Here is a 25,217-nt window from a genome sequence, read left to right on the forward strand (position 1 = left end):
CAGATGTTGGAGGAGGGAGGGGTGTTCTCAGTTCTGCTAACAGACTGTGATGATGTTGTATTAGCTTTCTGATTTACCTTGGTGTTTAAAACATGGTTTGGTGTGTGAGTACCTCTGATAATTTGGCAGGTTTTGTGAAAGTCTCGAACATGATTTATCGGGATTGTTGCAGTGATTGTTCAAGAATGATAAATATTTCCATTCTCTGCAAGTTTATGAGGCACACCCGAGAGGCCGTTTGTTTTTTAGCTTTGTGCTTTTGGTATCATTTTGATGTCCCTTTCCAAGATGAAATGGCTGAGTTCTGCAGGCAGTAAGTGACAGGCTGTAGTCAAAGGTCAGGGTTTGAGTCTGGACGTGAGGATCCGTGTCTGTGACCTTCACATTCTGTCAGGCCCTGAGAGAATGAGTTGAGCACGCCAGTGGCGAGTCCGTGTCAGGGTAAGCCAGACTGGGAAAATAACAAGTGTGTACAGGAGGAGAGAGTGAATCAGCTTTGCTGGCTGACAACTGGCTCCTTCCCCCTCTCTTCCTGGTATGGTAAGTGGGAGGAGGGTGAAGCAGGTTCCACAAGGGCAGGTGCCCAGAATTCACAGTCATCTGGTGCCAAGACGCGGGCCTCCCTAATCTAAGCCTGTGCACTTTGACTAGGAGGGCAGAGTAGGATTTGCCGTGTGGCTGTCCCGTCCTTCCTGGATTGTGCAAACCTGTGACTCTTGCCAAGAACCGTCCATGCCTGGAGCCGGTTGTTTCTCATTGGGTAACTTTGTTTCATTTTGCTGGGAGGCGTATCTTTCAAGTTGCAGGGCAGTGATATCTACAACTACTTCTCAAGAGCTCAGTGACTCCAGCAGCCACGATGACTGCGGATGAGTTGGTCTTCTTTGTGAATGGCAAAAAGGTAAGCAGGGGTCTGCTATCTGGGAAGGGACATGTGTCGTCTCTCTTACGTGGACCCTTTGATTTGTTCTGCTCTCATCTTACCCCCTAGAAGGTGTTGCTGTAGTTTGGTATCTTTTGAGCAAGAAAAACAGAGGCAAGATACTCAGAAAGCAAAGGAGGAAGGGAGAGAGAAGAGAGAGGGATATCTACTCTGTGCTAGTGGACACACTGGCTCAGAGACGGAAAAGGAACAGAGTCTAGGTGAGATGAGGAATCACCAGCACTTCTCTATTTCTGTGTTTAAGCAAGCCTAGCCTAGTATTTTGATGGCTCTCTTTACTACGAACAGCAACAGACATGCATTTTATGCTAATGCCAGGGTATAAAACACACATAGCCGTTGATTCTGATACATGATCCTGTACACAGATTTAACAGCTAGAACTGACTTACCGTGTGGCGACATACACTGACACCTTGTGGCAAGCCATCATTGTCACTATTCTTTTCATAAAGCCCCCTCCCCCCGCCCCTGCCACCTTCTCTCAGTTCTATATGTAAATATTGCAAATGCCACTTAGGAAAAGTGGTTATGGGGTCCACAAATCCCTGATAGCCCAGGAATCTTTGCAACTTCAACTCAGTGCAGGGAGAGAAGGAGCAAGTTATTGTCTCTGGTGCTGCTTGATTCCCTTCAAGGTACTCGGGGCCCTTCAGCCCTCCCCTCCCCCCACTTGAGATCACAGGAGAGGAGCCATTATTTCCCCCCACTGTAACTGGCTACGTGGACATTATAAATCACGAGTGGACCAAAGGATGCCCCCCGAAAAGACTTTCCTTGTCTTGTTATGTTGATACTTTTGTGATGATTGAAGAGCCTGAGTAGCTTCTGAGGAAATTTGCAGGAATAAACATGGGCTTCTGAGAATTCCTAAGGACTTAGACTGCCAGGATCTGCTTGGGTAACTAGCACGGAAACTTTAGGAGTCATTCCAACACCAGTACCGCAAAGCCTGTGGATTCGGTTTGAGTGATTCCATCCCTGGATTCCTGGATCTCTCTGATATATGGTTCTTTTGAGTTGGGCAGTTGGTACCATGACACGAGCTAGGGTGGAATGCCTAAGCTGGTGGTAGCAAGACTTTTTGCACTGGATATTTTAAATGTCTTTTGTGCTCAGCGTTTACGTGACAGAGGTGAAAGAAACAGCTGTTAACTGGACTTTCTGGAAATACTGTGTACACACAGACGTCATCATTGGCCCTTTCATAAATTGGCCCCTTCAGGGAGCTGGTGGCAGGTTCAAAGTGCTCTGAAGGTCATGTCTTACCCTAAGGTATATCAAGCTGTTGATTTGTGCGTGCCCCACTGTTCTTCTGAGGGGACAGCTTGCTCTTAGCCTCTGTGAAAGGAGTGTTTTTGAGATGAGCTGGCTTGGCCGAAATTGCTTCTCCTTGTGCTTTATTAGCACTGTAGAGAAGAGATTTTTAGATGTTTAGAGAGTAGCATCATACCAATCCCTTCTATCCCTGGGAGCTTCGATTCTGTCAGTTTCTCTTGATGAATAGCCAGCCGTGTTTGTCATTTACAAAGGTGTGAGCTCTCGGGAAGCTACCAGAAGGATGAAGAGAGTGTGAACAGATTAGTGAGTAGTAATAAGCAGGAGTAAGTAAGGGGCGATCTGGGTGAGCAAAGGAAGATTGAGTAAGTTCAGATTCATTTCCTTCTTCAAGATGTTCTAGGCATTGGGCCATAGATGTTGTGCAAAGAAATTACCAAAGAAGCTGTGGAAAGATGGCGTCTCATTCTCCTCAGGGAGCCTCTTCCTCCTTGTTTACAGTACTGCGCAGGGTTCTGTCTGCGCAAGTGGTCTTAGAGAGGGCTCAGGTATGAGGCACCAAGTGCCTGTGAGAATCTTCTGGCAGCAGTGTGGACCTTGGTGACCTGTCATCTTCTGGAGGGAGAGAGTTGTTCAATATTTTACTGTCATTGTGGTGATGTCCTCTTCAGGGTCTAGGGTTTTAGTCCTACTGAGAGGGATGCAGGAGAAATCCCTACAGGAAGACGATATAGCTGGAGGCATGCGGTTTTGTTATTTATTCACTGATTAATTATAATCTCAAAGTTATAGATTTAATTGTATATAGTGTGTTATCGTTCTTAGGACCTTCTTCCACCCTTCCTTTCTTCCTTCCTTTTTTTCTTTTTTGAGATAGGGTCTTACTATGTAGACCAGGCTGACCTTGGACTCACAGAGATTGGCCTGCCTCTGAGCCTTGAGTGCTGTGACTAACAGTGTGCACCACTACAGCACAACACCCAGCCATCACTATTTTTTTTTAATTAACTTGAGTATTTCTTATATACATTTCGAGTGTTATTCCCTTTCCTGGTTTCCGGGCAAACACCCCCCTCCCCCTCCCCTTCTTTATGGGTGTTCCCCTCCCCATCCTCCCCCCCTTGCCGCCCTCCACCCAACAATCTAGTTCACTGGGGGTTCAGTCTTAGCAGGACCCAGGGCTTCCCCTTCCACTGGTGCTTTTACTAGGATATTCAATGCTACCTATGAGGTCAGAGTCCAGGGTCAGTCCATGTATAGTCTTTAGGTAGTGGCTTAGTCCCTGGAGGCTCTGGTTGCTTGGCATTGTTGTACATATGGTGTCTCGAGCCCCTTCAAGCTCTTCCAGTTCTTTCTCTGATTCCTTCAGCGGGGGTCCTATTCTCAATTCAGTGGTTTGCTGCTGGCATACGCCTCTGTGTTTGCTGTATTCTGGCTGTGTCTCTCGGGAGAGATCTACATCCGGTTCCTGTCGGCCTGCACTTCTTTGCTTCATCCATCTTGTCTAATTGGATGGCTGTATATGCATGGGCCACATGTGGGGCAGGCTCTGAATGGGTGTTCCTTCTGTGTCTGTTTTAATCTTTGCCTCTCTATTCCCTGTCAAGGGTATTCTTGTTCCCCTTTTAAAGAAGGAGTAAAGCATTCACATTTTGATCATCCGTCTTGAGTTTCATTTGTTCTAGGCATCTAGGGTAATTCAAGCATTTGGGCTAATAGCCACTTATCAATGAGTGCATACCATGTGTGTTTTTCTGTGATTGGGTTACCTCATTCAGGATGATATTTTCCAGTTCCAACCATTTGCCTATGAATTTCATAAAGTCATTGTTTTTGATAGCTGAGTAATATTCCATTGTGTAGATGTACCACATTTTCTGTATCCATTCCTCTGTTGATGGGCATCTGGGTTCTTTCCAGCTTCTGGCTATTATAAATAACCAGCCATCACTATTAAGTCCAAATTCTCAGAGCAATCTACTCACTCATTTTGTTCTTTAAGTTCTATGTATTTAGTCTCTCTCTCTCTCTCTCTCTCTCTCTCTCTCTCTCTCTCTCTCTGTGTGTGTGTGTTTGTGTGTGTGCATGTGTATATGTGTGTGTGTGCACGTGTGTATGTGTGTGTGTGTGTGTGTGTATGAGAGAGAGAGAGAGAGAGAGAGAGAGAGAGAGAGAGAAGAATTGAACTCATATCAGGTTATCAAGCTTGATAGCAGGCACTTCTATCTACTAAGTCATGCTGCTAGCCCATCAACCATCAACACAAGTATTTATAACCCTGCTCCCCCACAGTGTAAGTTCCTTTTGTATCCCCAGCACCACAATACCTGGAAGAATCAATAAAAGGAAGGATTTGTTTCTGCTCATGGTTTCATTGGATTTAGCCCACGAGTAGGCCTCATGCACCTGAGCAGATGATCATCATGAATAAAGGGGTGAGGGCCATTATGACAGATGAGGAGACAGAGAGAAGGAAGCATCAGAGGCTGGGTATAGCACCCAAAGCCTCCCCCTCAAACCCATAACCTGCTTTCACCAGGTACCCCGGCTCCTAAAGGATTTAGAACCACCCCATCAGCTGGGTATCCAGTGCTCCAAACATGGAGGGAATATTTCAGATGCAAACTGTGACACCTGCCAAGTGTTTTCCCTATGGGCTTTCTGTTAGACTGTTCTATGAGGCACACTGTGGCAAGCTCTGAGGCACAGCGCCAATGTAGCATGTCTCTTCTTTGTAGATATTCTCGAATAGGGGAGCATTTGAAGTTTCCCAACAAGTCAAGATCTCTGAGAAAGAGAGAGAGATGTTCCAAACACAGAACTGGGAGACACATGATGGATTTTAACTTCAGTCAGATGAACTTGCCAGGGAAGGAGGAGGCAGGACAGCTAAAAGAGAGGACATATTTAAAAGGGTCCTCAGAGACATTGAGGAACTTATCTTGAATTTGTAGGTGGTCCCAGCAGGCATTTTGTGTGTGTGTGTGTGTGTGTGTGTGTGTGTGTGTGTGTGTGTGTGACTAATGTGATGTACTAGAAAGGAGGAAGGAGAAACATGGGGAGAAATGGCCCACTAAGGTCACTGATGCCTACGGGGAGGGTGACAATGGTCATTTTTGGGGGGTAATTTTTTTTTCGGAGCTGGGGACCGAACCCAGGGCCTGCGCTTGCTAGGCAAGCGCTCTACCGCTGAGCTAAATCCCCAACCCCTTGGGGGGTAATTTTTATTTGCATTCATAACATCTCCGAGAAAAGAAGTTTTGCCTTAATAACCAGGACATTGAACAATCTAGAAGCCTGAGTTGTTATCATAAAATAAATTAAAGAAAACAATTTTAAATTTAAATTAAAAAATTATACAAGTACACGTTGTATGTTGATCATATGACTCATATACTCCACTTTCTCCTCTCCCCCTCCTGTTAGTTCCCTTTCTCCCTAAATAGTTTCACCTGTACGGTCATGTCATATAAATACATGTCTACATGCAGATAAAATTTATAGAAGCCAAATGAGAGAAAGCACATAGTATTTGTCTAAGGATTACACTTTGTATCTCACATTTTCCTTTAAACATAGTTGAAGGGGGAATTCTGCACGTTTCAGGAATGTATTATTTGGAGTTGATACAAAAATGCCATTATTGGGGCTAGGGAGATGGCACAGTAGTAAGAACACTGGCTCTGCAGGAATGAGATCCCGAGTCTGAATCCCTGGCTTCCATACAAAAAGCCAGGAATGGTTGCACATGCCAGCATTGGTGGGTGGAAACAGACAAGTCCGAAGAGCTCATGGACCAGTCAGTCTAGCCTATACAGTGAGCTTCTATACAGTGAGAGAGCCTGTCGAAGATAGCAAGACTGTGAGAGCTAGAGGAAGACAATTGATGTCCTATTATGCTCTCTCTCTCTCTCTCTCTCTCTCTCTCTCTCTCTCTCTCTCTCTCTCTCCATGTATGTATTTGTGTGTATGTACCCACACACTCACATACAAGAGCTACATGCATATACACCCCACACTACACAACACACACACATGCACACACATCATTTTATTCTCTAGCAAAGTTTCCCCAAAAAGTCTTAGAATGATTCATGAGACAACAGGAAGGATCTCACTTAACTGGCTCTATTTTAAGCTGCCGTTTCAACCACTCAGAGCTAATTCTTTTGATGGCTTTAAAGATTCCTCACGGGCTAAAGAAGGGAGCATTTGCTCATGCATCCCATGGCACGAGTGATGTGCATTTCTTATGCTCTCTGCTTTCTCTCAGCCTCCAGCATGAAGGGTCCATTGCACAAAGAATACTTCTCTTGACTGTCCTGTCACTTCCTCTAGGTAATCTTGCTGAGACTGACTTGAATACGCTCAAGCCAACCCTACGTACATCATGGATAGTCTATAGCATGCCCACCGCTAACAAAATTCTTGGACCTATTAAACTCTGAGAATGTGAACCAATATGACCACTTTGTCCATTTAAGCTAAAGTAAGAGTTTAAACACATGATTTATAGTTAGCAACATGATGCTAGATCTACCTTTAGCTGTGGTATGGCACACCACTATCTGTCCTTTGCTGTCCAGAACCTTCAGGGATATGGGTTCTGAATGGTGACATTGTCAAGAGGGAGAACCGGGGTTAAGAAATAGAGAAAACAAGAAATAAAGAAGCAAAAGCAATAGCTTGGACCAAGAGGTCTCTCACAAGCTGATGACTCATGCCAGGGAAGAATTATTAAGAAGTACAGTGTCATATGTTTTATTTGCAGAGGGGAAAATGGTCAAAGTCAGCAGAGCTAAGTCAGGCAATCTTGGCAAAGAGAACCCAGGGTTCTGCACACACACAGCTGCCTTAGGACTGATAGCCACAGCCCAGGGGGAAGAGCCTGGTCCCCAGAAGCTGTCTCCTTGACTCATCTGAGGAGGCACAGGCTCCAGCCATAGACTGGCCTTGCCAAGTCCCCTCTTGGACAAGGACATAATATGAAAGTTCATGTTGTTCTCTCATTGGGGCCTCTGAGAAAGTCTTGGGTTGGCCTGGCTACTGGCACTACTGGGAAGAAGGAATAATGAATTTATGCGTGGTACAAAGAATAGCTCTTCTTTTAATTTGAGATGTGAGGCAGATGTTTCTTTCCCTTCCACTCAAAGAAACTCTAGGACCTATATATAGCACACTTCTCTTAAGACTCTCATATCACACATTCTCTGCCTTTAAGTATGGGGAGTAGTGAAGTGAGCCCTCAGGGACTGTCTTTGAAGGTTGATATCTGGGGAGAGCATCTCACATTGTCTGTTTCTACCTTACTGAGTATGTGGATTTTTTTTTCTTGAGATTACTTCTCCTTGCTGGTATGCTCATGTTGCTATCATGGTAGATCATTGCATGCAACACTTTGCTATGCGCATGGGCTACGTATCCAGCCTTCTCTCATCACACACAGTCTGAGCAGACCCACTCAAGGAAGCAAAGTTAGAGTCTACGTGCTGACAGCTCCAACTCTTGAATGTGTGGCTGGGAAGAGGCAGGAGAAATGAGGTGATATGCTGGACTTAGCACAGAACCCAAGCTTCTGTGATGTGTCCAGGTGGAATTCTAGGACCTGAGGGCATGATCATGTTTTATAGCTCGTGTGTTCAATTTTTATGGAATTGTAAGAAAAAATGCCTACATTGTCATGGTCCATCTACTCTGTGCCCATTAGCTCTACAGATTTTGGGGTAAGAGATGAAAGGGAGGAAATCAACTGCGAAAGAATGGAAGGATGATTCTTTGATGTATTTTCTTGGTAGGTGGTGGAGAAAAATGCGGACCCTGAAACAACACTTCTGGTCTACCTGAGAAGAAAGTGTATCCTGACTCTTCAGTGGAAATGAGGATGAGGGGACTATGGGGCTGTTCTCTGAAGCTTACATAATTTCCAAGTGACACAGCTGTGGCACTCATAGCTGGGAGACATTGGGTAATCCTTGGCTCCCTAGATTGTAAACTCACAGTCCTCAAAGGAAAGGCTGTTCATGGCTTTCTTTCAGATTTCTTCAGCAAAGAGTCTAGTAATTCCAGGATTTGGTTCTGTGCCCATGAAAACCCCTCTCAGTAGCCCCCATGAACTTCATGCCCATTTGCCTTGGGCTCTTCTTTAGTTAACATTAGTTTAACACATACAGGACTATGCAGGAACCTCTTGGACTCACTATAGGCCCAGGAAGACCAGAGAAGGGGTTTCTATTGTTTTTTCTTGCACTGTTGGGCATTGGACATAGGGCCTTCCATACACTAGGTACATTCTACATAGTTACTGAGCATTCTCAGACAAAAGCTCTATACTTCAAAGGATGATTGCAGTGGGTATTATGTAAGGCATCAAGGCTTAGTGGCAGGCTTTAGAGACATCGAGGGAAGGACACACCGGAGAGTGGTGGTTTTCAACCTGAGTGTCACAACCCCTTTGGGGAGGGTCACATGGCCCTTTCACAGTGGTTGCTTATCAGATATCCTGCATACCAGATAACTACATTTTATTCATAACAGTAACAGCAAAATTATAAAGTAGCAACAAAAATAATGGGGGTCGTCACAACACGAGGCACTGTATTAAAGGGTCACAGCATTAGGAAGGCTCAGAATCACTGTTGTAGAGTGTCCTGGGCGCTACTTTCCATCCATTGTGGAGAAGGCTTCTGTAGGACCCCATACCTTTTCCTCTGTCATGTTCTTAAAGTATTCTGGGACCCTGCATCTAAAACAACAGAAAAATATAGGTGCTGACATTTAATGAACACTTGTCATGTACAGGCAAAGTTCAAACTAGTTTGTAAAGCTGATGTCACATAATCTTCACGGAAATACTGTGGAAGTATAACATTATCCCCTTCAGAGAGGAAGTGAGGCCAACACTGATTAAGTGACCTGCTTTCACTACATATATTCTGGGCAAGTTCTGGCAGACCCTGGACGGAAGCTACAGCCATGCACTTCTCATCCAGGCTGACAACATCTGTCTATGGTGTTGTCCTCTCCTACCCATAGGTGTGAGTGACCTACTTGCTCAGTACTCACAAAAGTGAGCCCAGAATCATGGCCTTAACTGTGGTTCACCCCCTCCTTTCAGACAGTGTAGAGGGTGACTTGGTATGGGCATATCTGAAAGCTCAGAATCTGGCCAGGGTGGCTCTTCTGTGGGTTCAGTGAGTAGGAAAAGGGAATGCTGTTATCAGCCCAACCCCACTAGGAGGTTGCTGAGATGAATTTCAGTGTTCTGAAAACAAAGCTCATTTTAGTTTTTGACTAAGTTCAGTTTTCGTTTCTGAAGCCTAAGAGCCACAGAAACACCTTATCTCAGTGGACAGGTTTAGTAGATCAAAGCTCAAATGAAATTTAAAACTGAAAGTTGCCACAGAGAGTATAAAGTCCTCTTCCTTATTGCAGCCTTAGTTAATTGGGCCATTAGTTAATCTGTGAGAGAAGGAGAATTGCTCCTAGCCTACGTGTTCTAGACAGATATTAAGGCTAGGGGATAAAGAGTAGACTGATAACCATCTCTGTCCATACACTTCTAGGTGTATCGGCTGCACATAGCTGTATATACATCGGCTAATGAGAACAAAGAAGCAAACAAAAAAATAACTTAAGTTCTTAGGACGCCTCTTTGGTGACAGGAGGAGGTGGACTGTGCACAGCTCTGGAGTCAGGAGACTTCTGGACTACAACACACAAAATGACACCCTGCAGCTCGCGTTACAGCTTAGTCCTCAGCTTGCTTTTTGCTTTGCATTTTAATCTGCAGAGAAATCGTAGCTCTCGCCTAAGCAAATTGCTATGAAAATCAAGAGCTTTAAATGTGAAATGCAATATCATTTATCTCTTGTTAATTTTGTCTTGAAAATGGAGGATGCAGCCGTCTGCTAATAATTCTCCGTGTCTCCTGTCCTCAGAAGAGAGATGGGGGCCTAGGGACTGACAGAAACTCAACAAAGAGGCCAGTATGGATCAAGAAAGGTGGCTACATGACTGCTGTGAGTTTATTTCGGGGTAAAAAGTCCAAGCCTTGGTCAGTCCTCAGAATGGCTTCACTGCTCACCTCAACACCCCCGTATGCTGTCTTTGAGATGTGAGGTTCTCTTACTCAGAGCTTGTGTCTGGACACTGTTGTGTGGGCACTGACTCATCTGCAGTGGAGCTGGTCTGCTCTTACACTGGTATGGTACAGAGCAGCCTCATGGATTGAGGAGGCCATAGGTCTGCTGTCTCCGGGGTCAAGGGCTTCAGCTGTGTGTGAGTTGGGCTTGTGAGACTCTGCCCAGCATTCCCAGCTGTTTGTTGAACCTTTTCTCTGGATCTGTGTCCTTAACAAGTGGTTGTTCAGTGGGGCTATGTGGGACCAAGCTTGGCTGTGGAGAAGGTGGCTGTGGGGCATGCACCGTGATGATCTCCAAGTATGACCGTCTTCAGAACAAGATTGTGTATCCTTTGCCTGGTGCTCCATGGGAGGGTAGGATGTGCAATCATCTTGTGAGTGAATGTGTGCGCATGCGTGTTTCTGAGAAGACTCCAATCATGAACAAAGAGTATAGAATCATGTCCTATAGGGTATCTTTCCTGACTGATGAATGGGGACCAAGCTCTGGACTACTGATAAAACGACCATTCTACTGAGGAGGCTAACATGGCATCCTGTAAAATCCTTCTCCAACACTCCATAGTATGTCCCTGAGTTTCTCCCCAGTTTCCTTTGCCATCAAGGGCCTCCTCAAGCTGAACACTATAAAGAACTCATGGCCCAGGCCTATTTATGTCTTGATCTTCCTATATACTATTTCCTGTCCTACATGGCTTCTCATCCAGGAATTTTCTACCTGGAAATACTGGGCCCAAACAGCACCTCCTCTAAGAAGTGCTACTTAATCCCTCAAGGTGGAATTAGGTCCTCCTTGTCTATTCAGACTTCTTAATGCCCTCTGTACAGCCCTCCTGAATCATTCACCCTTAGAGTTTTACATCGCATTTTCACACCCACTTCTAGTCTCCTGTGCTGACTACAAGCTTTTCCGGGGTAGGGACTCCATGTTATTTAGCCTTACTTCCTCAGCCTCCAACACAGAGCTGGCATATTGTTAAGAAACTGATGTTGTCTATTTTCATGAAAGAGTGGTAACTAAGGGAGGGATACGGGTAAGGGGCTAGAGTCTCATCTTTGCCTTTACCCCAGGGAAATGGAGGAATAGAGGGAATGAAAACAAAAATTATGCGTGTTTCTAATGCTGAGTACTGGGGAAGGGCCCTGCAGAGAGAGGAGTATGCTTCAAGGTTATAGTCTACTGGAAAGTGCCCTCTAGAGTTGGGCTAAGAGGTTGCTCAAAGCACCCCATTTTCCTTTGTTTGAGGCTGGTGTAATGGTAGGTGGCCCACCGAGACTCTAAGGAGGCTCAGTTTCAGCTGGGATAGAGCCTCCTTTGTTCCTGGCTCAGGGTCTTGGATGGAGAGGCAAGGGTAACAATAGTATACACAAACATAGCTCAGAGCAAAGAGACATGCAGAAAGTCCCCAAGTCCTATGAGGTAGTCCCTGCACTGCCCTGATGACCCCAGTGGCAATGAAACAACCTTAATCTGTGGTTCTAGTCATTTTTCTGTCAATGCCTGCTTGGCTCCCATCTGCTCCTTGCACCATGTTGCTGTGACCACCGTGGAAGGCATAGGAAACACCCAGAAGCTGCATCCTGTACAGGTGAGTGGGGTGGTGAATATGAAGCCAAGACATTTTACAGGGGAGCTTGGACTAAGGCTGCAGCTCTTCTCTGGGTTGTTGGGAGAAACTTCACAGCTTGAGAAAAGGAGGTTGTTCCAGGGCCCCTCTGAATCTCTTCTAGATGCTACAAGGTAGAGAGAGCAGGCACTCACACCCAAAGCTCCCCTATCACTACGGCCAGCATGATCTAATACTGCACGAGCCCTCCATGACCCCCCCCAACAACAACAGCAACAACGACGACTCAGCTGAATCTGTCCAGGGGCACCCTGGGAAGACAGGGAAGGGCATCTTGCCCTTGAGTATGCTTTGACAATGGACAATTCCTTGATTCCAGATTCCCATGACGCCTGATAATAAACCCATGTACTTCTTGTTTTATGGAGGATAACTGAGGCAAGAGTTCAGTTGTACCACTCACCCCCTGTCCCCACTCTCGGACAATACAAATGTTGAATTCATTACTTTCCACATGGCTGGTGCAAGGTGACTGTCCGATGCTACTGGAGATAAGTAGGAAGGGCCAGCTACCCTTGCACCAGGCTCAAAACTGAAACAATGGAAAATGGGTTACTTTAATACTTACAATAATAAGGAAGAACTTACTTTAACTCATAGTTTGAGGGTACTCATAGGGAAATCATGGTGATAGGTCCTTGAGGCAGCTGGGCACATTAGGATGTTGGGAAGCAGAGAACAATGGAATGCTCATATCCGGCTAGCTCTTTCTTTTATTCAGTCTTAGATTCATCCATTTTTGTCACCTTGATGTAATTTCAATAAACCTCATGGCCTTGACCAGAGGTAAACTTAATCTAGATAATTCTTCATGGGATACACCCTGAGGTTTGTTTCCTAGCTGATTATACATCCCATAAAGTTATCAATCAATAATAATCACCACCAATATGGACTGTCAGACCTTTACTCTCTTGAGAACAAAGATAAGATAATAGCAAGAGGCTATGAATTCAGTTGACAAGATTGCTTTCCTAGCATGCATGGCACCATGGATTGGAACCCCAGTCCCATATAAACTTGTAATCCTTGCACTTGGAAGGAGTCAGGATTATCAGAAGTTCAAGGTTATCTACAACCTCAGCAACTCCAAGGACCAACCACACAGATCAATAAATACCTCACTAGGATTTTCTCCTTTGTGGAACTGGACCTTGCCAATGGATTGAAGGCAGGAACCATGAGGGAGACAATATTGCAAATCTGGGGGTTTGAAGAGAGAGGTTGGATGCTCTTTAGGCCAAGTTGAAACAGGTGAGGCAGAGAACAGTGGACCCCAGGATAACTGAGGCAAGAGTTCTTTGAAAAATTGCAATCAGAGATGGTTCCAGAGTTAAACCCAGGTCTTAGTCCTCTCTTGACCATTAGAAGAAAGATGTCTCTCAGGAGGGAACACTTTCTCAGTCTTCTTCCATGACACCAGGAGGCATTAGGGCCTCCAGATGATCAAACAGGTTCTGTTCCACAGAAGGAACATGTGATCCAGACTGTGGTGTCAGAGCAGGACGAGGGTGGTATTGCCTCATCTCTGTTTCTTAGGCAGGAAAAGAGGATGCCTCTAAACCTGCCCAACCATGGAGAAGTGTGAGCTTAGTTTGAGCCTGCTGTTTTCTCTGTAGCAAAATGAAGAATGAGTAGTTTAAACACAGGCTTTGCACCCGCCCTTCCAACAGCATGAATTCTTGCTCTTGGTGATGTTATTTTATCTCCATATAAGTAGCAGGGTCAATTCTACTCCTAGTGCATTTGATTTTCTTGTTTTATGGATTTCTCATGTTTCCTCCTCTCATTCCCATTGGTATCATATATTGACTCATTGACTCCCCACAGACTGCCACAGTATGCAGGTTCTGGCATCAGTCCTGCCCTTCTCCATTCTTATACTCTCGCAGCAAGTACATTTAACACCCGCTACCTGAAAACTGTACACACTCGTACTTTCAATTTTGACCTCTCCTCAGATGTTAGATTCACTTCCAATTGCCTACTTGACACCACAGCACAAATGTCTAATCTCACCTGTAGGAAAAACCTATTTTGCCCATAACATCTTCCTCCTTGGGTATTGCTTTATTTGAGTTAGTGGCAAAGCAATCCGTTCTATTTTCCAAGATAAGAATCTTGGAGTAATCTTTGATCCTCTTACATACTATACACTATCCATCCAGAAGTGTGGTCCACTCTCCAACCTCAACCCTCTATGACACCTTCCCCATATGTTTTATTTACTCTCACAACTTGGTCCTGACATTATCTCTCTTTGGCTGACTATACTATGGGTCCCAAAGACCCATTTCTGTTTTTACTTTTATAATGCAATTTCCATCCAGTGTCCCAGAGTGACTTTTTTTAAAGCAATGAATTACATCACTGCTGGCTGAAATCTCCTAAGCCTGGCTACCACACAGGGAAGGTTCTGTAGCCTGCCCTGGCTTGTGAGGAGCTGTTTTCCCACCTCAAATATTTAGCATCAGCAGGTTCCGCCCATATTCTCTCAGCCTGTCTGGCATGCCAAGCTCCTGCTGGATCAAGCCTTCTTGCTGACAGTTCTTTTTTTCTTGATCCAAACTGATATTGAAACCAGACTCGAGATCCTTTCAAGAGTGGTCTTTTCTGACCACTGGCTCAGTGGATGCCTGTCATTCTGGGTCATGTAATCTTATATAAATCTTCTGTGGCCACCACATGGAATTTTTCTTAATGTGTTTTTGTCAGTATTGCCCTATTACAGTATGGGCTTCATGTAATTTCTTCCCATCTCTCTTCTCTGTTTATATAACCTTTCTATGCCTACTGCCTACTAGCTTCTTGATCCATGTTCACAAAATGAATGGGTAGACTACAGATACAGATGTTATAACATCCTGTCAGTTTTACTCAAGTACCAAGAGAGATTCCCAAGAGACAGAAAAAGAAGAAAGTCATGTGGATGAAGAAAGGGAACTTGTAGTATAAAACCTACCAGCTTTGGGTTGGAGTTCTGTGATATCCCACACATACAATAAACTCAACTTACCTCCTGTTCCAATTCTCATGTCCTCTCTGTGCTCTGAGGGTATCTTCACTTAACAATCCAGGAATGCAGTGGTGGGTTTGAATAGGGCACTTTAAGATACTTGAACCTGGGTAAATTCCTAAATTTCCCATTCTAGAACAGTCATTATTCTCTGAATGACTTGCCTACTAATGGCTAACATTAATGAATGCCTACAGAATACCAGGGACAACATCAGGAGCTTAAAGTTATCTGGTGTCTGAAATCCAAGCTCTTCAGGAGATAAGGGTAGAAGGAAATCAAGTTCAAGGCCTGCCAGCCCTACACAATGAGACACCATCACAGACAAACAGTAGAAAAAGGTCTACAGATGTTCAGTGATAGAGTCCCTGCCTAGCATGTTCAGGGACCTTGAATCAATATCTAATAAACAAACAAAAAGAAGGAAGGGAGGATAAAGAAGAGCAAAAGAAAAAAGGGTTTTATAGGAATTACCCTTTTAAATCCTTAGCTATAATTAGTGGTATGCTCCCTGTCTTGCAGATGAGGAATCTGTGCTACCTCTGATAGGCTTGGTGGCCTGATAGAGACCCTCACATCTTTGGGCTGGGAGGGCTGGGTTCCTGACAACATATATATATATATATATATATATATATATATATATATATATATATATGTGTGTGTGTGTGTGTGTGTGTGTGTGTGTGTGTGTGTGTGTGTGTGTGTGTGTGTGTTATCTGTCTTTCTTTTTTTTTCTTTCTTTTTTTTTTTCTGGAGCTGGGGACCAAACCCAGGGCCTTGTGCTTCCTAGGCAAGCGCTCTACCACTGAGCTAAATCCCCAACCCGTGTTATCTGTCTTTCTGTAGGAGAGAATTGCCAGAAGCCATGGTTCCCAGTGTGGGTTCTGCACTCCTGGCATTGTCATGAGTATGTACACACTGCTCCGGAACCAGCCTGAGCCTACTGTTGAGGAGATCGAGAATGCCTTCCAAGGTGTGGACCTTTAGGCACAGCCCAGGGAGTGGGATGGCACATGGGTCCTGGACAGGTCAATGCAATGACAGTCAAGAGTGGGCTGGGAATGCCAGGTGTTGCTCTTCAGAAATCTCTGGCCACAAAAACATGGTGGCCAAGGTCTGTTGGGAAGGTAGTCTTCTTCTGGTTGACCAGGTTGGTCCCTGCTTCCTGGGATATCTAGATCCTACCCTTCATGAGACAACCTTGTCTCATGCTAGCAGAGAGGACCACTGACATTTGGGAAACTATCTAGAGCAGTGCTTCTCAGTTTTCTAAATGCTGAGACCCTTTGTACACTTCCTCATAATATGGCGACCCTCAACTATAAAATTACTTTCACTGCTACTTCATAACTGTAACTTTGTTACTGTTATGAATCATGATGTAAGTATTTTTGGAAATAGAGTGTTACCAAAGGGGTTGTGACCCACAAGTTGAGAGCTGCTGGTGGAGGATCTTATAAGATGGGGCTTCTTTCACTTGACTTCCATCAGAACAAGCTTCACCAGGGTGATGGATGCTCAGGAGGGAGAGAGACTAGATGCTGAGCCACGCTTGCTGGCTTCCTCATTCATCTCCTGTGACTGGATTATAGCTCTCTAGGGAATTAAATCCAGAAAGTTTCCCATCCAGTCAACACTTCAACTGATCACCTGTTCAATCTTCTTTTAAGTCTTATGTTATGTACTACTTGAAGTGTGAGAGATACAGGATAAAAGATGGGAGTCCCTTCCTCCAGAGACTCACACTCTGAAGAGAAAGCATTCTGGTAATATAGATTGAGAAGCTCACTGAGAAGGTGATCAGACACTCTGGAAAGGCTAGAGTGGGCTTGTTCTGGGCATTCTGGGAGGGCATCAGAATGGGTGTTTGGGTGACAGAAATATAAGCAAGAACAGGACCTTCTAAGCAGCAGACATAGAATGTCAAAGATCAAGTACATGCAGTAAGGTCATAAGCTCCTCATCACCTGGAGAGAGCAATGACATTATAATTTTTCCTTTGGCCTGCAGGAAACCTCTGTCGCTGTACAGGCTACAGACCCATCCTCCAGGGATTCCGGACCTTTGCCAAGGTAAGTGGGGCCCTGGAATGGGGACAGCCTACCCATGAAGCAGGAACCTGCAAAAAGTACAGTGGGAAGGATGCCAAAGACCTTAGGTCTACTGGGAAGAAGGATGAGGCGAGCCAGTGTCTTCCTACTAGGGATATGTGCTAAGGCAAACAGATGCTGCCTTCTTGTCTCTGCTGTGAAATTTCCTGCTGGGAAGGCCTGCAGCTCAGATTCTTTGGAAGATGTACACTACCCAAGTGTTATCTTCCCACAATACCTTGAGACTTGGCCACTTTCCTTGATGATTGGCAGGCTCTGCCTGCACAGGTGCCAAATGTGGCATTTAACAGCATCCCTGCCTGGATCAGCCTCACGCCCTTCCTCCTTCCCTTTCTTAGCTGCTGTCACAGTTGGCATTCTGCTGGCCACGTGAAGCTGATAATTAGCTCTCCCAACAATATGTGAACCAATTTGGAGTTCATAAACCTCTAGTCTGAAACCATAGCTCAATGTGTGATCATGGGTGGTGTAAACACAGACACATCCCCGCTCTGTAGTAAAGATAGAATGTTGGCCTCTCTGCTCTTGGCTTATCCACCTCAGCTTTTACCTGACTCCTCAGCTGGGTTAAGAGAATTCTGACTAACTTCAAACTTTCTCATCATGGTTTGATGGTGGGTCTGGGGTGGGGGGAGTTAGAAAGTGGAGTTCCTCACTAACCTTTAGGACAGGCACATCAGGAGAAAGGGTTGGGTTTATGTAACTCAGGAAGGTTAAATGAAGGTGGAGATCCAGCAATCTGATCATGAAGTAGGAGCTATGCACTTGGTAGAACTGATAGGAATGGTGGACTACGAGTCAAGGATCATAATAGCTACCATATAGTGTATATAAAAATTAAGTTGCTGCTGATGCTCTGAGTGAAGAATGGGAGGTCTATGCAGTGGGAATACATGCTGGAAATGACAAACAAAGCTTTCCCATGAAGCAACATGTCTTGACTCATGCCAGATGCGCCTACTGTTGAGTAAGGGGAATTCTTGTAATAGACCAAGGAGACCTGGAGGGAGAAAGTGCAAGTACAAATCAGTTCAGGAATGCATTGTGGCTGCTAGTCTGAGTTGTCTCAACTTGGTTGTTGATCACAAAAGAGAGAAGGGTATCCCTGGACTGATGGATACTACCGTGAATCAACAGTTGGGGCCCAAAAGAGCAAGCAGAATCTGAAAGCTTTTTCGTCTCTCTAAAGAAGATGATGCCTATAAATGCTTTGCTGGAAAGCCTTAAACAAAAAAGGCAAGCCCAGAACCTTGCTATCTCATGTGTCCTGCAACACAAATGTTGAAGTATTATGCTGAGGAAATAATGTTATAGTTAACAATATGAGGAGGCCGTGGAATGTGCTAAATGTTTAGTCAAGAGAATGAAGGAAGCATACACACACACACACACACACACACACACACACACACACACACACAGACACAACACACACAGACACAGACACAACACACAGACACACACACACAGACACACACACACACATAGACACAGACACACACAGACACACACACACAGACACCATACACACACACAGACACACACACACACAAACACACAGACACACACACACAGACACACACACAGATACACACACACACACACACACACACACACCATACACACATGCACCAGGAACAGACTGCTGAGAGACGTCAGCTGTCCTAATTGAGAGCTTCTACTATGTCTGAGTTCAGTCAAAAATAAGACTTTGAGAGGAGCAAATACATGACCAGAGTTTGAAAAAAAATCAAGTACACAGGGCTTTTAGGGACAGTACCTAGTACAACTTAGACCTTCAACAAGTGTCACTTCAAGTGACAGTGCTGACACCTATCTTCTCTTATCTGACTTATGCTCTTCATGAACTGCCAAGGCTTCTCTGAGAAGCAAGGATTGTTCATCTTGTTTCTGTGCACCCTTCTTAGGATCCTGCTTAAAGTTGTACAATCTAACTAGCCCCAAGAGTGCTTCAAAAGAGACGAATGTCAGCAACTCTCCTCTCCTTCAGGTCGCATGGAGTTGGTGCATGACTTCACTGTGGAGTACTCTATTCCTCTCAACCTGGTTTTTCCTGGGTTGAGATGAGAGCTCTAAGCAACCTAAAAGCCTGGCACTGAGCAAGCATGTCAAAGTGCCTTCACATTCCTTGCCCAGAGCTCCCCGGGATTCTTATTTGGAGACTGTTTACTTTTGTTCCTGGCTGTATGAAGCTTGGGTTTCCCACCTTCCCATATGTAGCACATTGCTACTGAAGCATGAGCAGGGTCTGCTAGAGCTGGGCATATGGTTGACATCAGGAATGACTGTGTCGGTCTGGCTTAGAGGAAGTGAATGGATGAGACATTAGAACAAGCAGAAGTGAGATCTCCACTGTGGTGTGTGAGGAGTGTAGATGTTTCAGTCCATGCAAGGCCAGACAATTGGAAGGTAACAGATCTTCTCTGATTCTTTGTGGGGAGGGAAGTTAGAGGACCAGCTGCTGCTCCTCAGGTAGAAGATACACAAGGAAGTCCAGACAATCACAGGCACAAGAAGGAATATACTAAAGGGAACGGAAAATGTTATAATTATAGTACAATCTCAGAAAAATTATCACAAAAAGCAGAAACATATAAATGTTGTACCAGAGCCTCTCCTTCTCTGGTCATAACATATCATATCATACCATACCATATCATATCAAATCATATACCAAGAAGAAGATAAATTCTCAACCTCAGACTCCTCCAGCCACCTTGACTCATCTAAGGGAGGAATCGACTCCAGAACTGTCTTTGTGAAATTCACAGTGTAGGGGCAGACTCACATACTGGCAGAAGTAACTTTATTCAGTATAAAGTATTTGCTTTCCAGTAAAAAAAAAATCACAATACATTCACAAAGACACACACGGTTTGAAGAGACAGGACCTACAGCAGGATTGCAGTTGATATGATAGAGGAGTTGTTAGAATGATTGAATCACGACTTCGTAAAAATAATATTAAATGTTTTAGCAGAAAAATAGACATGCAATAACAGACGGGCAGTGTAAACAGAGAGAAAGGAATTCCATAAAGGAATGGTAAAGAAACGCTAGCATCAAACCACAAAATGAAGAACGTTCTTACAGGGCTTACGTGCAACCTCGATGTTCAGCAAAGCAGTTCTGAGATTGAGGATATGAAAATGCCGACTCCCAGAGCCAAGGAACAATGAGACGAAATGAGAAGGAGGTTATCAGTCAGAAGACCTAGAACTATGGAACCATAGGAGTGTAGCACGGGTGTAAGGGGGAGGCAGAAGGACAGGAAAGCAAGGGACAGGAGTTATAGTTCAACAAGGTGAATGAGAATCTCCCCAAATGGACCAGTGTCAAAAAGAACAAACCAAGAACCAAACTAAATGAAACAAAACCAACAGAACCCTGATCCTTAAAACATGTACTAAAGTCAAGCTTCAGAAAATAAGAGTTAAAGAAACAGAGTCCTCCAAAGAATCCAGACCTATGCTGATCTGCGCACAGCGAAGGACCATGTTCTCCTTATAAGGAACTGAGTGGACAAGAAAATAGAGGGATATACTGAAATCACCAAAGGAAAAAAATCCCTCCAAGATTTGTACACATCTGTACACATCTGCAATTCCAGTGCTTGGGAAGCAGAGGCAGGAGGATTTCTTTAAGCTTGAAGTCAGGCTGCATAGTGATTCTAGACCACTGAGTGGATCGGTAAAAGAACTGATGCTTTAAGAAGACACACAGTGTTTTCTTAGAAGCATGAGTGGGGGTTAATTAAGCAGGACAACTTTCCAAAGCTACACCACTGAGAAATAATCCCCTTTGCCAAGCAACCATTAGCTGCCTATAGCTCCTCATGGGAAAATGGGGCTTTGCGAATGTTGATGGGGCCTGTCTAGTGCGGGCCATGTCTAGGCAATCCTGCTGTGAGTTCATGGGTCCAAAAGCCACGGTGGTGCAAAGACACAGAGGTTCTTAATATGCATGCAAAGAAGAGCAGAGCGCTGTGAAAAGAAATTCTAAATAAAGTTTAAAATACTTTTAGCTGAATAAACTTGAAATTTACAGAACTGAAAAGACAGAGGATTTTAATGTTTTAAATAGATATTTTGTCACTATTCTATCAGAAATAGTCATGGCCTGCAGCTAGAAAAAAAGAGGGAAGGACACAGGTGAATTCAACAGAACCATCAATTAGCTGCATGCAACTGGAGTTTCTATATCACCACAGCTAGGAATGACAGAAAGGACCTTTTCCTCATGCTCACATGGAACCTTCACCATGATAGATCACATTCTGGACTATAAAAAATTAAAAATAATAGCAATCTGTTTGGGGACTAGACTGTGATTAAACTACAACCAACAACAGAAAGAGAGCTGGAAAATATAAAACCACGTTCTGTGAGCATAAGCAGCACACTTCCAAATAACACATGGGCAAAGAAGAAATCCCCAGGTAAATTTAAAAATACTTAAAGCTGAATGAAATTGAAAATATATTTTGTCAAGTGGCTTAGGGGGAAATGTGTATCAGATAGTGTAAATAGGAGAGGAAAAAAATTCTAAGAATCAATAATGGAGGCTTACATCTTAGGAAAATAAAAAAGAGCAAATTAAATCTAAAAGAAGCAGAAGGAACTGTATTTAGAGGAGAAATTGATGAAACCAAAACCAGGAATTCCGTAGAGGAAAATCAACAAAACAAAATCTAGTTCTTAAAAAAAAAAATCAATGAAAGCAATAAGCTTTGAGTCAGGCTATCTGAGGGACAAATACAGATTACTCAGATCAAAGTGAAGGGAAGGCGATGACTATGGAATAATAAACATTAGGTGGATAATAATGGAGGCTTAGGAAAAAACCTCTAGACTAATTCCATCATGGCTGCTTCCTGGAAAGCAGGGCCATGTGTAACCTCTTACCTTAAGCACCTGGAATTCCAGAAAGGAATACTCCAGTCAGGTAGCGTATTACATACCATTTCCACGATGCCTTCAGCCTTCACGATCCTAGCAACACGACCTCAGCTTCAACAATCTCTCTTAGTCTTTGTTTCATAGCTTTTGGTTCTGCCTGTTGCTGAAGCAGTAGAAAATGGAGATGTAATGAGACGCTCTCATTATGAGCATTTATGCTTGATGGAGCAGTATGCATCAAAAAATAAACATATATATATATATACATATATATATATATATATACACACATACATACATGCATACATACAGAAATAAAGACAGGCCGGATGTGGCTTTTAAGGTTATTCTAAATCAGACTTTACCTTAACTTAAAATCCTCTGTAAACATCGAGTCTGAATCTGAGGTTCAATCTCTATGTTCCCAATAAAGAGTAAATAAGACGGCCTCAGGAAAGGTTGTTCCCTGAAAAATGAAAACGAATCTCATTAAATGGGAAAAACGTTCTCTTCAGAACAAATAACTAATACTATATCACTTTCCTTGTCTGGAAAGTGGGCTGAGGTACTTCTGCACGTGTTACTTCACAGTTTCTCCAAGTACATGCCACAGAACTGGTCAGGCCCAGCTGCGTCCCTACTGACCTCTCTGTCTGCAGGATTTGTCCATTTCTTGTGAAGTGTTGCCACCTCCATTGAAAGTAATTGTCCCTGCACTTCTCTGTTTTATTTTGTTCAGTTTAATACACTTAAAAACTTATCTTGCAATATTTTCCTTTTGATGCCTTACTGTTGTCTACATACACATTGAGGCTTTTTAGTTTTGTTTTGGGGGTGGGGTTTTGAGACAGGATCTCTCTGTGTAGCCCTGGCTGTCCTGGTACTCACTCTATTGACAAGGCTGTTCTTGAACTCACAGAGCTCTGTTTGGCTTTGCCTCTGGATGCTGAGATTAAAGCATGCACCACCATGATCCTGATAAAGGGTTTTTATGCCTTCTTGATTGGGCTGTTGTACCTATGACCTCCCACTTGGCTTCTGACTTGTATCATTCTCCTGCCTCTGCTCCCTAATCACTGAGGTCGCATGTGCGATTCACTGTGATCTTTATTTTTGTTTGCTTGTTTAACTTTTAAATATGAGTCTAAAAAGCTTTCAGAATTCTCAGTTGGTAGAATTTCTCTCTCTTGGTGCTTTGGGTATTTTAGTCAGTATCTTCTTGCTTACCTCATAAAACAGAGAGCATGGGAGGGTGTGGACAGAAAAGTCAGCCTCAGGAGACTCTGGGTGACTCATTCTACATCACAGTAATTTAAGGCCTAAATATACCAATGAATTAGCAAGGAAAAGTTTCCAAATAGTAAAATGTTGCAACACATTGTCTGGAAAAAGTTGCTTATGTAATATGTGTTCTTCCTCAAGAAGGACAGGTGACCAAGGCGATGCTTTACTGTATGAAAATCCTTCTCCCTTCCAGAAAGTCTGAGAATGCAACCTCATTACCCCTTCTCCAAGAAGAAAGCTGGAAAGAGATTTTAAGGGCTCACTCTTCCTGTCTAAGCATAGAGAAGGGCATTATGGGAGAGGGTGTGTGTGTCTGGAATACACAGAACGAGTCTGGTATGCAGGAACACAGCTGAGGTGCCAGAGGGCTCTGCACACAGAGCTCCACGGGGTATGAACTGGCAAGGGTTTCTCTTGCTCATAGTTCTCAAAGGCCTCGCCTTTTATCTCCAAGGCCTTCTAAGAGCGTTTTCATGCAAAGGTCTCTACCTCTTTGGAGAAAGGGCCAGCATGAAAATTGTCTCTTCTGACTCACACACAGAAGGTAGTCTGGCTCCAGCTTACTCCATCAGGACCCAGTACCCTAGGAAACTGAGTCCCCCACATTTATTTCTTAGCATTAACTTCATGATTTTGGAGTGTCTCTTGCCTTCTTGAGGAGGTGAACACCCATTTACCCACCATGTGCTGCTTCAGTTGAGGGAGGCAGCAATCTTTCTGTACTTGATCACAGACCTCCTGAGAGGTCTGAGCGAGCACTTCCCCATAAGTGACGGGGTGACCCATGCTCTTTCTCAGGAGCACAGTCACAGTGAGGAGTGGAGTGTTTAGCTTCCTGTGGGAAATGCATAGTAAGCACTAGAGGCCATTGGGTACACTGACTGGCTGCATCTTTGAGATAGGCACTGAGGCAGGACATTCATGACAAAGACCCCAGCTACAGAGTATCCTAGCCAAGTTCCATAAATCTCAGCTGGTCTAAAAGTAGCACCTCTTGTGAGAGTGGTAAGAGAGTCTTGTGAGAAGTGGCAAGAATGTTTCTCTTAGGGGCTTCTTAAGGAAACAGGCAGAGAAGGAAAGCAGGTATAAATATACATTGTGATAGAGTACAGCCTAACTTTTGTGGAGATATTTTCTTGCAAGTCAAATTTCCCTGTTGCCTCAAAGACTTCCTTAATCCACGTTAGTGAAGCAAGCACACAGCTGGGACCTGGCTCTCTGGGTGGAGACAGCACTCCTCCCATTGACGCAGGCTGGGATTAGCAGATCTGGGCTTCAGTAGATAAGAGTACTGGACATTCCTTAGGTTCTGTGGAACTGGAAATGTTCTTATGTGGATGTGTGTCATCTTCTCAGGATGGTGGGTGCTGTGGAGGGAGTGGAAACAACCCAAACTGCTGTATGAACCAGACGAAAGACCAAACGGTAATGGGTGTTTCTGGAAGCCTAGTGGGGGCAGCCTCAGACCTGGGATGGATGGGTGGGGCTTACAAGGCTCTTTCCCTGGAAAGTGGTGCTGGAAAAAGGATCAGTGAGATGTGGCGATGCTCAGGTGATGAAGGTGCTCAGATGATGAAGATGCTCATTACCTCTGGCTTCTCTGGCACAGAAGATTTGTTTCTTCTCCCAGGACCAGCCACCCCCCTACCTGGGAAAGAGCTCACCTGAAGGAAGAGATGGGTCTGTCAACCCGAGCATCTGATACTTAACTGTGGTTCCCTTTCCTTGCAGGTTTCTCTCTCACCTTCTTTATTCAACCCAGAGGATTTCAAACCTTTAGATCCCACGCAAGAGCCCATCTTCCCCCCAGAGTTGCTGGTAGGTGATAGTGGGGAGAAGTCTAGCCAAATATCTGTTCCACGAGCCCCCGAGTTCTATTTTGTGTACATGGCTGC

At 44.2% G+C, this 25,217-nt stretch overlaps 1 protein-coding gene across 1 annotated transcript in view; it reads left to right on the forward strand.

The window, feature by feature from the left end:
* Positions 1–833: 833 nt before the first annotated feature.
* Xdh (xanthine dehydrogenase) overlaps positions 834–25,217 on the forward strand; it is a 61,704-nt gene continuing 37,320 nt past the window's right edge. Inside the window, exons 1-8 of the mRNA NM_017154.2 lie at positions 834–901; positions 8,017–8,074; positions 10,590–10,686; positions 11,845–11,950; positions 15,855–15,981; positions 17,019–17,080; positions 24,679–24,747; positions 25,054–25,140. Coding sequence (NP_058850.2) covers positions 860–901; positions 8,017–8,074; positions 10,590–10,686; positions 11,845–11,950; positions 15,855–15,981; positions 17,019–17,080; positions 24,679–24,747; positions 25,054–25,140 — 648 coding nt within the window. The 5' untranslated portion in view covers positions 834–859. The remainder of the gene's footprint in view (positions 902–8,016; positions 8,075–10,589; positions 10,687–11,844; positions 11,951–15,854; positions 15,982–17,018; positions 17,081–24,678; positions 24,748–25,053; positions 25,141–25,217) is intronic.

The sequence above is a fragment of the Rattus norvegicus genome, chromosome 6 (genome assembly GCF_036323735.1).
Source record: "Rattus norvegicus strain BN/NHsdMcwi chromosome 6, GRCr8, whole genome shotgun sequence".
NCBI classification, from domain to species: domain Eukaryota; kingdom Metazoa; phylum Chordata; class Mammalia; order Rodentia; family Muridae; genus Rattus; species Rattus norvegicus.